Source organism: Rana temporaria, chromosome 2, assembly GCF_905171775.1.
Source record: "Rana temporaria chromosome 2, aRanTem1.1, whole genome shotgun sequence".
NCBI lineage: Eukaryota > Metazoa > Chordata > Amphibia > Anura > Ranidae > Rana > Rana temporaria.
The window spans coordinates 131,597,133-131,610,890 of NC_053490.1; the positions used below are offsets into that span (position 1 = coordinate 131,597,133).

Consider the following 13,758-nt stretch of genomic DNA (forward strand, 5'->3'; position numbering starts at 1 on the left):
ATCCCTTCAGTTGCATGAGACCATGCCACAACAGCGTTGTAGTACATGTGGTTGTGGTGCGATGATGTGGGCTTTTAGTGGTTAACACAGGTGGGGAAGAGGGGACATGTCCCTGACCTGCCTGTCAGTTTCCTCTGAAAAATGATCCACTGTGGAACACTTTTGAGAGAGTGACTTATTGCAGCTGTACATTTTAACAAAAACTTGGCTGCGCATTTAGATATAATGTGTCTGTATTCTTTTGCAGAAGGTTGCATGTATGATTGCTGTTGCCATTGTTTTTGTTATTGATGTAATAGATTTGTACTGCTCCAATATTATGGAAACTAAAACAGATAAGATAGTGATATTAATCAGTTGGTTAATATTAGATACTCTGATAACTGACATTATTTAATACCTTGCCATGTACTGTAAAGAGATACTGAGGCAAAGATCAACTCCATGATATCAGCCACTTTGTAAAGTGTGCTGGATTAGTAGGGATTAATGATGGCCATATACCTGTCGTTTGATCGATAAATCATTTAACAAACATACATTTTGTCACATATGCCTAGGGCGAGAAACATATTAACCTTTCAATTTATCGTCCATTCGGCTGAAGTTTTCCAAACTTCCTATTTTTTATTTTTTTTCAGCTCAAAAACATCCCAACCAATTTTTCGTTTTGTGCCTATTAGCTGTACTATAAACGAATGAACTGTCCAGATTACATATTTTTTAAAACCTTTTTCATCTAGCGTATGGCCACCTTGAGTCCAACAAAGTGCATGTCGCCTTGTGGATTTACCTGTTTTACTGAGCACTGGGAGTATAGCTATTGTTATACTTCTGGTGCTCTGGGCCCTCTTGTCTCGGCTACAGCAGCTGTGCCCACCTCTCCCCCTCCACCTGCCCAATCACAGAGCGCTTTGTAATACAGAGGCTTCTGTGAATGAACATTGGAGTGGAGGAGCAGGCAGAGATACTGTGTAAGAGAAGACAGCATCTCCTCTGTCAGAGCCATGGGAGTATAGTGATGGCTAGAGATGCGCATCTCAACTAGTCTCGCAATTCTGATTAATGCTTCGGTTCCACGATGCATCACAGTTACTGCCCATGGGTTTTCTTCCAAAAACTCAAGCATTCAGAAGATCTAAATTTTATTTTATTTATTTTTTTATCTGCTCTTTAACAAAAAAAAAAAAAAAAAAATACTCCCTTAATGTAGCAAAGTCTGAACACAGCCGACAACAGTATTTATTTATAACAGTAAATACTAAATGGCACACCCCCTGCACATTTCACAGACCCCCAGTCTCCTAGGACCGCCCTGCCAGCGTACTCCAAAGGTAAAAAAAAATCACTGCCAGTCCCTTCTCATAGATCCTTCCTACACTGTGTAGGTATCCTTCTAAACCGAAGCCTGTAAGTACCTTATTGGCTCCGTTCTTTCCGGCCGGTCTCTCCACCTCCAATCTAAAGCTACACGCGGAGGAGGAGAGCAGCCGGAAAGAATGGAGATAATAAAGTATTTCTAAGCTTCGGTTTAGAATGACACTGACACAATGAAGGAAGGATCCATAAGAAGTGTCTGGCAGTGATTATTTTTTATTTTTTTTACTTTAGAGTACGCTGGCAGGGCTGTCCCAGGAGAGGCGGGGCAGCCGGATAACGTACTTTGTTAAATCGCGAGTCAGCCGTTCCCTGCATCGATGCAGAATTGTTTACAGCTGAATCTTGATTCAACTATGATTTTCAACACCCCTAGTGATACTCTTGGTGCTTCATAAAACTGTCCAATGTAAATTAAACGGATAAATCCTGTAGGCAATATGTGGCACCCCCAAAGCCTGACCGAGAAACTCCTATTGTTAGCTAGCATGCATAGTCACACAGTTCATAAGGTTGAAAAGACAGAGGTCCATCCAGTTCAGTGTGTGTGTGTGTGTGTGTGTGTGTGTGTGTGTGTGTGTGTGTGTGTGTGATTTATTTATTTTCCAGCAATTCCTATAGCTGTGTATATTCTGCTACTCGAGTAAGACACACCTTTTAAACACATCATGGGGGATAGTTTCACTTTTTTTTGGATGCAGTAATATGACAGTTGGTTTCTCTGTATTAAGCCTTGTCTCTGTCTTTATAGAATGGGCAGGGTGTCAGCGTGTGGTAATCTCTCCAGACACTCATCGGGTCCCATATCACATTTCGTTTGGCGCAAAGAATTCTGTAAACGCAGGACGACAAAGGTTTGTATCGTTTTAGTATATGGCAAACAGGGGTTGGCCAAATATGTTAATGCCTTGTTTTCTCTAATGTATATTTCCACTTTTGCAGCCAAATTGGGATCACACCTACTTTAAACTTCTTACATTTTCCCATTTACATAGCATAACATTTTTTTTTTTTTTTTTAGATGCTTTATTCTTATATATCTTATAGCTTGTGCGTGATTGCATGTGATTTGCACTGCACTGCAATGCAAATACAGATTGTATGGCTGATCGCATTTGGACCAAAGTCGCACAGGACCTTTTTTTTTTTTATTTTTTTTTTTATTTTATTTTTTGGCCCGCACCAGAATCGGATCACATTGCGATCCAATTCATGTCCAAACTGTTCATTCAGGGATGAAAATATTAAATATTTATGTTCAGAGAGTTAAGGGCAGTGCAGGGGTACGAAAATGTGGAGAAAAGGAGTAAGGAGTGGCATGAAGACATCAAATAATGGACATCAAAAGTTGGATGAAAATGGCTGTGGACCCGATCCCCAGTCAAGCTTGGCGAAATAAGATATGAGGCAAAAAATGTACTCGCAGTAGGCCTGCATGGCAAAGTGGGTTTAAGCCGGATCTGCTCTGAGTCACTATCTCAGAATGATCAAAGACGTGGACCCTGTTATCCTCCATCACACAGACTAGCTGGATAGAAGAGCATATTTGAGATGTTGAAGATGGAGCCGTCACTTGACCTCTAGGAATCTGTAGCACTGGCGTTGGGTCTCGGCTGAAAAGTCTGTAAAGACGGCCACCTTCACATTCTGGAAAGGGATGTTGCCTTTTTTTCTCTGGTGAATACAAGGACTGCATCTCGGTCCCTATACAGCTTTGCTGTAAACGTGCATAGTAGCACTCCCAGAGGGGGTTGTCGAGCTGTCATATAATGAGCATGTTTGACTGTCTCCAGACCTTAATCCCATAGAAAATATGTGGAGAGAGCTGAAGGTTCAAGTTGCCAAACGTCAGCCTTGAAACCTTAATGACTTGGAGAGGATCTGCAGAGAGGAGTGGGACAAAATCCCTCCTGAGATGTGTGCAAACCTGGTGGCCAACTTCAAGAAACGTCTGACCTCTGCGATTGCGAACAAAGGTTTTGCCACCAAGTCATGTTTTCCGAAGGGGTCAAATAATTATACTCTTAACCACTTTCATACAGGGCATTTTCACCCCCTTCCTGCCCAGACCAATTTTTAGTTTTCAGCGCTGTCGCACTTTGACAATTGCACGGTCGTGCGACGTGGCTACCAAACAAAATTGACCTTTTTTCCCCACAAATAGAGCTTTCTTTTGGTGGTATTTGATCACCTCTGCGGTTTTTATTTTCTGCGCTATAAACAAAAGAAGAGCGACAATTTTGAAAAAAACACAATCTTTTACTTTTTGATTTAATAAGAAGTATCTTTTTTTTTTTTTTTTTTTTTTAAACTTTTTTTTCCCTCAGTTTAGACCGATACGTATTCTTCTACATATTTTTGGTAAAAAAAAAATCGCAATAAGCGTATTTGATCGGATGCGCAAAAGTTCTATCATCTACAAAATAGGGAATAGAATTATGGCATTTTTATTTTTTTACTAATAATGGCGGCGATCTGCGTTTTCTTTTATTTATTTTTTTGATATTGTGACATTGCGGCGGACATATCGGACACTTTTGACACATTTTTGTGCTTTTTTTTTTAAAACATTTTTTGTATTCTGACAGTGAGGAGGCGTCCCTGTTGTCACAATACTGTGATCAAGCAAGAAAAACCAGACAGGTTGGCTGTACAGAAGTCGATCGGTACAACCACCCTGGTCATACACGAATTGAAGTCCCTGCCAAACTGGTCATGCTCAGTCAGTTGGGGTCAGTGTATTTTTGGTAGGATAAAAAAAATCTAAATTGTTTCTGGGTCCTACTGTGGGTACAAACATGCACTTATGTGACATTGTTGTGATCATCAGGTGTAACATTTTATTTTGGGTTGTTCTTTGGTGGTAGGTCATAGTAATAGCAAGAAATATACTGTACAGCTAATAATATACTGTTTTGTGCTAGTTTTTCTTTTATAAAAAGAAATGGGAGTTGCTCATAATTATTTACCACCAAATGAAAGCCCAGTTTCTGGACAATCCACCTGGATGTACTAAGTAATTGCAGTAATATGTACCATTTTACTAACACGTGTCAATTTTGCAAAACTGTGTTCAGGCATCAAGATCTGTTTTTAACCTTCGTATCAGATTTGTTTTACAGAATGAGGGAGAATTTGAATAATCTAATACTATTTTGCAGAGTATCTTTTTAAGACTAAGGCCGGATTCACACTAGTGCGGTGCGAATTTCAGCTCTTATCTCTGCAGAGAGATAAGAGAACTGTTTAGCAGATCATCTCTATTTTAGCTGCACATTTGGAGACCTGGCACAGGGGAGGGGAAGGGGGGGAAGTGTATTGAGCTGAATGAGAGAAATTCTGAAGAGAAATGAACACATCTGCGAATCAGATGCGTACCCATAGGAGGTAATGGGCCTGAATTCGCACCTGAGCGTTTTTTCGGCGATGCGCAGTTCGAATGCATTGCACATATGTGAACCAGCCTCATTAAAATCAATGTATTTTATGTTATGCGAATTGGATGCGTTTTAGGCCGCAACCAATTCGAATAGGTGTGAACCCGGCCTCAATGGGACCATAGACGGAACGAAGCTTGGCCTGTTCAGCAGGAACTAGCTAAAGTTCGATCCATCTATGGCGGCAGGCCAGTTGTACTGAAGTCGATCCATCAATCAACTAGCCTGTCGGGTTTTATTTGTATGATCACTGCTGCTGACTATAGCCGGCAGCATTGATCATTGTATTCTGACAGGCGGGAAACTTTTCGCTGTCAAAACACAATAGTGCAGCAGGAGGGATTCCACCATCAGCAGTTGGTAAATTGAGCAATTTTCTTTAACCATGGTTGAATGGAAGGAAGATTGCATAATGTATAGCCAGCTGAATGCCTGGTATACACTGAGATTATCAGACAAATGATTGATTTTTTTTTTTTTTTTCATCGTGATTACGACATTATGGTGGATACATCAACACTTTTGATGCTATTTTGGGACCATTTATACAGCGACCAGTGCTATAAAAATGCACAGATTTTTGTATAAATGTGACTGACTGTGAAGGAGGGGTTAACCACTAGGGGGCGAGGAAGGGGTTAAGTGTGTCCTAGGGATGTGTTCTAACTGGGTGGGGGCAGGGCTTGCTGTGACACGACACTGATCGCTACTCCCGATGAGAGGGAGCAGACGATCAGTGTCCTGTCACTAGGCAGAACAGGGAGAAGTCTTATTTACACTGGCCTCTGACCCGATCACAGGACACCGGCGGACAACAAGTTCCCGGGTCCCATGGGCAGGAGCGTGTGCCCGCACGGCACAAAATTTTAAGTAGCGTAAATATGTTATTTTGTGCAGGCTGTGCCATTCTGCCGACGTATAAGTGAAGGAGGTGGTTGGCAAGGGGTTAAATGAAAATCATCCGATCTGGTATGGGAGAAATTTTTGTGCTTGTCCCATTGGATAATTTAAAAAAAATTCAATTTTTTTTTTTTTTTTAAAAAGCAGTATTTTTTAGTGTGTGTGTGTGTTGGCCATGAGTCTTGCATAAGAGCAGACGATATCAGGAGCTTCCTCTTATGCCGCGTACACACCATCACTTCATGTGATGGGGAAAAAATGACGTTTTTAAAAACGTCAATTTAAATGACCGTGTGTGGGGGAAAACGTTGTTTTATGTCTTGTGAAAAACGACACAAAAAAATTGAAGCATGCTTCAATTTTTTTGTGTCGTTTTTCAAAACATCGGTTTTTGTTTCACAAAAAATGACCGTGTGTAGCAAAAACTACGTTTAAAACGACGTTTTTACACCCGCGCATGCCCAGAAGCTAGTTATGAAGCGAGCTTCAATGGAAAAACGTGGTGAACGTAACCTCGCTTTAATAGAGCATTGTGAAAAAACGATGGTGTGTAGGCAACGTCGTTTTTGAAAATTGAAGTTTCAAAAACGTTGTTTTTTACTTCACAAAAAATGGCATTACTTTTAGGATTTAACATTCTTTTTTTATTAGAAGTTCGACAACTTTGTTAACCACTTAAGGACCGCCTCCTGCACATATACTTCGGCAGAATGGCACGGCTGGGCACATGTACGTCCTGTACTAGTACCCAGCCGTGGGTTGCGGGTGCGCTCCCGCGACCCGGTCCGAAGCTGCGGGACCAGTGGACCCGATCGCCGCTGGAGTCCCGCGATCGGTCCCCCGGAGCTGAAGAACGGGGAGAGCTGTGTGTAAACACGGCTTCCCCGTTCTTCACTGTGGCGGCTGCATCGATCGTGTGATCCCTTTTATAGGGGGACACAATCTATGACGTCACACCTACAGCCACACCCCCTACAGTTGTAAACACACTTCAGGGAACACATAACCCCATCAGCGCCCCCTAGTGGTTAACTCCCAAACTGCAACTGTCGTTTTCACAATAAACAATGCATTTTAAATGTATTTTTTGCTGTGAAAATGACAATGGTCCCAAAAATGTGTCAAAATTGTCAAGTGTCCGCCATAATGTCGCAGTCACGAAAAAAATCGCTGATCGCCGATATTGGTAGTAAAAAAAGAAAAATTAAAATGCAATAAAGCTATCCCCTATTTTGTAAACGCTATAAATTTTGCGCAAACCAACCGGTAAACGCTTATTGCATTTTATTTATTTTTTTTACCAAAAATAGGTAGAAGAATACGTATCGGCCTAAACTAAGTAAAAAAATTTTTTTTATATATTTTTGGGGGATATTTATTATAGCAAAAAGTAACAAATATTGAATTTTTTTCAAAATTTTCGCTCTATTTTTGTTTATAGCGCAAAAAATAAAAACCGCAGAGGTGATCAAATACCACCAAAAGAAAGCTCTATTTGTGGGGAAAAAAGGACGCCAATTTTGTTTGGGAGCCACGTCGCACAACCCCGTAATTGTCAGTTAAAGCGGCGCAGTGCCGAATCGCAAAAAGGGGCAAGGTCCTTTTTAGCTGCATTTTGGTCCGGGTCTTAAGTGGTTAAGCACCACTCAAATTGCATCCTACTGTCCAGTCAACTTCAGTGGCCATTATAGCAGCCTTATTAGAAAACAGGGTGGCTGGTGGGGGTGTTTTCGTACAGAAGTAGCAAGGGTCTTCCTTGCCTCCGTTAGATTTGTTACATCGTCCAATTACCCAGTTGTATGAAGAAAGCAAATTGTAGGAACAAATAGTGGTGGAGTTGGGTTACACAGGCAGCACTTGAAGTAATAAGGTATTAACCAGCAGTAACAAACTCCTGACCACAATATTACCAGTCAAAATCATATACCTCTGTGGGAGTGACTGAAAGTAGGTGATGCACTTCTATGGGTAAATGAGATTGATTATTTTTTGCAATTACTGTAAGAACTAGGGTTGTCCCGATACCACTTTTTTAGGACCGAGTACAAGTACCGATACTTTTTTTCAGACAGAGATTTTCTCACCGCTCCAGGTGAGCCCCGTGAGCAATCAAGGGCGGTTGAACTACCAAGGTGCTGGCGGTGCTTGTGGTAATAGCAAAATGAGGAACAAAAACTGGATAGCCGCACTCCAAAAATATTCAACTGTACACACACAGTCACTGCAGCCAACAGAATACAGGATAGCCGACGCGTTTCGCACTTACAGCTAGTGCTTAATCATGATACTTTTTTTCAAGTACTCGCCGATACTGAATACCAATACTTTTTTTTTTTTAAATGTGTCCCCAAATGCAGCCGTGTCCCCAAATGCAGCCATGTCCCCCCCCCCACATATGCAGCCATGTCCCCCCCCCACATATGCAGCCATGTCCCCCCTATATGCAGCCATGTTCCCCCATACCTAGATGCCGCCGCCGCTGCATGGTTAAACAGCGTGCGGGGAACATCACAGCTTTCATTTGAATAGCTGTAGTATTCCCCGCTGCGCCGCGTATAGACACTCCCCCTTGTTCGGGATTGGACAGATCCCGAGCAAGGGGGAGTGTCTATACGCGGCAGGAAACACTACAGCTATTCAAATGAAAGCTGTGATATTCCCCGCACGCTGTTTAACCATGCAGCGGCGGCGTGGTTGCTGTATGCGACGGGGTCGGCGGCGGCATTCATTGCGGCGGGGGTGGGTGGCGGCAAGTATTCTATTTAGGTATCGGGGGTATTTGCGGGAGTACAAGTACTCCAGCAAATACTCTGTATCGGTCCCGATACCGATACTGGTATCGTATCGGGACAACCCTAGTAAGAACCCTTTTAAAAGAATAAGTTTAGCTTGACTGTGGGTAGCAATACTCATTTAAATTGATAGAATTCCTATTACATTCTACTTTTCTTTTTTTTGCAGGGCTCCATCAGAAAGTAGTCCAACTTCAGCTGCTGATTTGCAGAATCTTTTGAACAGAATATTCCAGGGCTCTCCAGCTCAGATGCCCAATGGGAACATTTTCACCCCACCACAACAACCCCCGCATGGAGCTCAGTCCCCCCCCGGACCATCTAAACCTGACTCTGCTTCCAAGAGTGACACAAAGTCCAAACGGAAGAAGAAAATGAGGCGTCCTGTTCAGCGGTGATCCACATACTCTCCTACATTCCAGCTGCCTTGTGATCAGGGTGGGATGGCTGGGACACCAGTCGCACAACTCTTTCCCAACTATGTAGTCTCCTGTGGTTTTAAGTCAGATCATCATGTGCTGACTAGAACCAAGCTGCCAAGGGCTTTCACTACGGTCTTCTTTGTCTTTTGTTTTTCTCTTTTCCCATTCACCTTGTACTCCTGTTGCAGTGGCGACCAGCAAAGCTTTCCATTGCAAGCACCTTTAACAAATTCACAGATAGAACAGGTTGGTCTTTTTCATTATAACGAGAAACCTATTCTCATACCAAAGAAAGCTGGTGTAGACATTTTACCGGAAATATTGCAAGACTTCAGCGCATGCAGTGCCTGGAGACCTGGGCTCTGGTGTGAATAGAATGTATGAATGTACATTGCGCCAGGAAACCCTATTGCTCCCAGGATTATATAGTGCTCTGGGACAATCTAATATAGTACTTCTTGCTTCAGTTATTCTGTTATAAAGCTGTGGAAATTGCTGTGAACAGTTTCTAGCATTAGAAAAGTGAAGGAGCAGATGTGTTTTGTTTTTGTTTTTCTTCCTTTTTAACATTGTTAGTGAGAAGACATTTTGTCCATTCTGTTGTGAAATTATTTTCCCATATTGTCTTGGATGCTTCTTATTGTCATTTTAAACATTACAAAGAGGAGTTGGTCTGAAGGGATTCCATTTACCTACAGTTTTTAACTGCAAGAGGATTATTGTGACTGAAAATCATTCAGTGAAAAACTTCAGCATAGGATCAAGCTAATTGAATTCCAAACTCTCCTTCTGATACATTTGTTTGTAGGACAGGGCAGAGAATTAAAGCAGCTGGTTAAAAAACAAACACACCTGTAAGGCATTTGCAAAATGTGCTAGTATGCATCGCATACTAGTACATTATGAAATGCCTTTAGAATGAAGCACGCTGTCACCACTGAGAGGACGGACCCCCTTCCCTTCCGGTCCTTCTTCCTGGTTCACGCTCTCCAGCTGTGTGATTGGCTGAAGCGGCAATGCCGTCACACTCGCATGTGCCTCAGTTCCGTCACGGAGCTCTGAAGTTTCGGCAAGGTATACCGGACCTTCGCCAGTTGTATCCGTATTCCAGCTGAAGATATTCATTTTACCTACAGCCAAGTCTTATTGTAGGCTTACCTGTAGGCAGGGCTTTTTTTCAGGGGGAACTTGGGGGAACTCAGTTCCACCACCTCTGGCTCAGACCCTATGGTGCCTGCTCACCACAATCACTTGTAAACACAGAAGTCTGGTTTCTGTGTTTACAATGACAGCTTTGTAACCCCCTGAACTCTGCACTCTGTATGTAATGCAATTCTGGTATTTAATGCCCCTTTAAGACCCTCCTACTGTTTGTGAAATCTGAACGGGTCGTGGATGAGTTCCTGCACCTATTTTCTGAGAAAAAAAGCTCTGCCTGTAGGTGAAAATTACAAAGTGGGTTTTACTACCACTTTAATCAGCTGAGCTGTAGGAGAAGAAATGTAGTAACATTTGTCCTTTAGTGGATTCTTTTGTAGCAATATATAGATACTGTAACTTACCACCAACAGGGTATATCGGATAGAAAGCTGACCTCAACCTATCATGGCATTTCAGGGGGGTGGTGAAGATTCCCCTGTCATGCTCCTAAAAAGCAGTAAAGACTCAATGGAAAAATCTATTGGGGTGGCGTTCAAATTTAATCCTGCAAAGTCTTTGTGTGCAGTGGAAGAATTTCAGACTTTGCATGGTACCAAATGAGTATAGACACAGCTTATAGGTAATTTACTGACTGATTTCTGATAAGGAGTAAGAATATATGTAACCAATCATGGAGGTAATGTTGTGATAAATGTAAACTTGAAAGGGACTTAAACTTGCATCTTTAGGCTACTAAGTGATATTCTGTTAAAGCAAGGCTTCCTAGTAGCTATTTTGTTACCATTCCTAAGGGTGCACTGCTTTTTCTGTACACCGCTGCTTCTTCCTTTTTTACTTGTGACATCAGTCCAGGCTCGGCATCCCAGTGCTTTGCTATGGTTTTCTGAGAATAGTTTGCATGGCATTGGATACAATGGATCAACAGCAACCAACTGGTAGCTTTTTGGAGCTTTTCTCAAGCAGCTGATCTTACAGGAAGGTAGCAACGCTTTCCTTGCTGGTTACAGACAGGGGCAGAAATAAAGCAGTATTAAACCCAAAAGCAAACATTTATAATATTGCAGCGTACCAGTTCTTAGATGTGATGACTATATTGTTTTTTTTTTCTTCCTATTCATTTTATGATCCTGCCTGAAAGCCTGGTATTTTTTTCAAAACCACAAGCTCTCTTCCAGATATATTGGTTTACAGAGATGAGACAAACCGATTAACAGTGGCAGGGGTTCTTACAATGATCAGCTTTTAATAATGTAAAACGTTTATCCCAAAATGAAAAACAAAAACCTGTTTGCTGTAACACAACTTTCCCTAACCGTCCCAGCACCAGGGACTGGCCTTTTGGAAGAAGACCCTCCCCCTCTACTCAACGGGGGGGGGGGGGGGGAGGTTGTTGGGAGTTTGCAGCGTGTCCTCTCACCTACCACTCGCATCTTTATTTTTATTATTGAAATGTTTTATTTTTAAACCTTTGTATCTGCTTGGCTGATTACACAAGCTTTATTTAATATTACTGATATTTAATTGTGCTCATGTAATCGGCCAAGTACAAATAAAGATTCAAAAAATAAATTATTAGATTTGCTGACCCACATGAGCTCAATTATTCTTTATTATGAGAAAATATTTAAAAGCGGAATATATTTTTGTAATCCCTTATTTGTATATGTTTGGGTGACCACGTGAGCTTCATTTATTCTTATTATGAAAAAAATATGAAGATCTTCTTTTTTTTTTTTTTTTTTTTTTTTAAATCATTTTTATTTATTTTTTTGTAATCCTTATTTGTAGATGTTTGGCTGATTACATTAGCTCACTTAAATATTACTATAAGGCTCATGTGATCAGCCAAACGGATACAAATAAAGATTCTAATATTGTATATATCTACTGTGTGTGTGTGTGTGTGTGTGTGTGTGTGTGTGTGTGTATACAAAGTGCAAAGAGAGTAGTACTGCTGGGAGAGGAGGAGCGGGTGGCAGGGTACAAGACCGACACATGGATCCAGATCCCCTGCACGTGCAGTGCATAGCGGGGACCCCGCTGCTGACCAGACGAGAGGCAGACATGAGTGGCCGCTAATGCAGATCGAGCCTTGTCCGCTCAGCCCACAACACGCCACTGACTGGCAGTGGCCCGCGGTTTTGGGACCTCTGCTGTAACACAAGGGGGGTTATTTACGAAGGGCAAATCTACTTTGCAGTACAAGTGCAAAGTGCAGTCGCTGTAGATCTGAAATAAGGGGAAGCTCTGCTGATTTTATTATACAATCGTGTGCAAGCTAAAATGCTTTTTTTTTCCCCCTTCCCGCTTGCATGTCCCCCTCGGATCTACAGCGACTGCACTACCAAGTGCACTTTCTAGTGCAAAGTGGATTTGCCTTTAGTAAATAACCCCCAATTTACACAGACTGACATTGCTGCTGTCTGCTATGCCCTCTCTTCTCCTTCATCCAGAGTGTGTGTGTGTGTGTGTGTGTGTGTGTGTGTGTGTGTGTGTGGTGGGGGGACTCTAATACAGGAGGTGTATTACTGCCCAGATAAGCAGGTAAAAACAAGAGGAAAAAGCCTAAAGGAAAAAAAAAAAAACGAAAGCAGCCGCAACATCTAAGGATTGGTACGCTGCAATATATGAAATTTGGGTTTTAATGCTGCTTTAGGCTGGATTCACACCTATGCATTTTTAGTGCTTTTTGCAGACTTGTACTACAGAATGTGTTCCATAGGAAACCATGTTAAATGATATGTAGTGCAAATCTGCAAAAAGCACTAAAAATGCATAGGTGTGAATCCAGCCTTGGGGGGCCTGAAACATAGAAGCCTAAAGATAAAACTCTTGAAGAAAATCTGTCATGAGAGGAACACGGGCCAGCACTGATGACCTCTCCCTGTGAAAATTAGGTTCTTGGCTGTCGTAATCCAGTATCTTTAATAAAAGTAGTTCAGAATTTCTGGCTGCATGCTTAACAAACCTGAAATCTGCTGGCTACGAGTAATTCTAAACAATTTATCAGAACAGGGGTATGCTTGGGCAATACATTCTCTCGAAGCATCATGCAAAAGTTCAATATTTTCCAGGGGCTGTGAAATAAACATCATGAGCCCCCTGCAAGCCTAAAAGATGTGGTTTGCAAATCCTGATGATTTAGCTTGCCTCGCCAAACTGAATTTGACTAAGATTGAATTGGCCTTTTAGGCTCAATGCATGCTAGCATTTTTATTTTAAAGCCCCAAAAAAAAAAACGCTGGCAATGGCTTTTTGTAGTAGCGTCTTAGGAGCGTTGGTGTTTATATTAGCATTTTTGCAGTTCTTTTAAAGAAAGGAGAACAAAAAAGCTAAAAAAGACACTGGGGCAGGGGGGGTCAACGGTAAAGCGTTCGCTATTTTTAATGTCCAGCAAGTGCACCGCTCCAGTGTGAAAGCACTCAGACTTTCACACTGGAGTGACAGGAGAGGCGCTTTACAGGCACTATTTTTAGCGCTAAAGTGCCTCAGTGTGAAGGTAGCCATAAAGTACACTCTATAAATGCAGTGGTGGGCAGTGAAAGAATTCAAAAACATTTATGTCCACTGTATGCATTCCTAATATGGTAAATCTACCAACATTCGCATATGATGATCTGCCCTAAAGAGGAAGTAATAGGTAAGCCTATAATGAGGCTTACCTATAGG

General features: G+C 41.8%; 1 protein-coding gene across 4 annotated transcripts in view; it reads left to right on the forward strand.

The window, feature by feature from the left end:
• Positions 1-9,606, forward strand: part of DNAJC14 (DnaJ heat shock protein family (Hsp40) member C14) — a 40,520-nt gene extending 30,914 nt beyond the window's left edge. For all 4 annotated transcript variants that reach the window (XM_040341059.1, XM_040341061.1, XM_040341060.1 and 1 more), the window contains exons 6-7: positions 2,129-2,231; positions 8,676-9,606. In XM_040341059.1, coding sequence (XP_040196993.1) covers positions 2,129-2,231; positions 8,676-8,904 — 332 coding nt within the window. In that variant the 3' untranslated portion in view covers positions 8,905-9,606. The remainder of the gene's footprint in view (positions 1-2,128; positions 2,232-8,675) is intronic.
• The last annotated feature ends 4,152 nt before the right edge of the window (positions 9,607-13,758 follow it).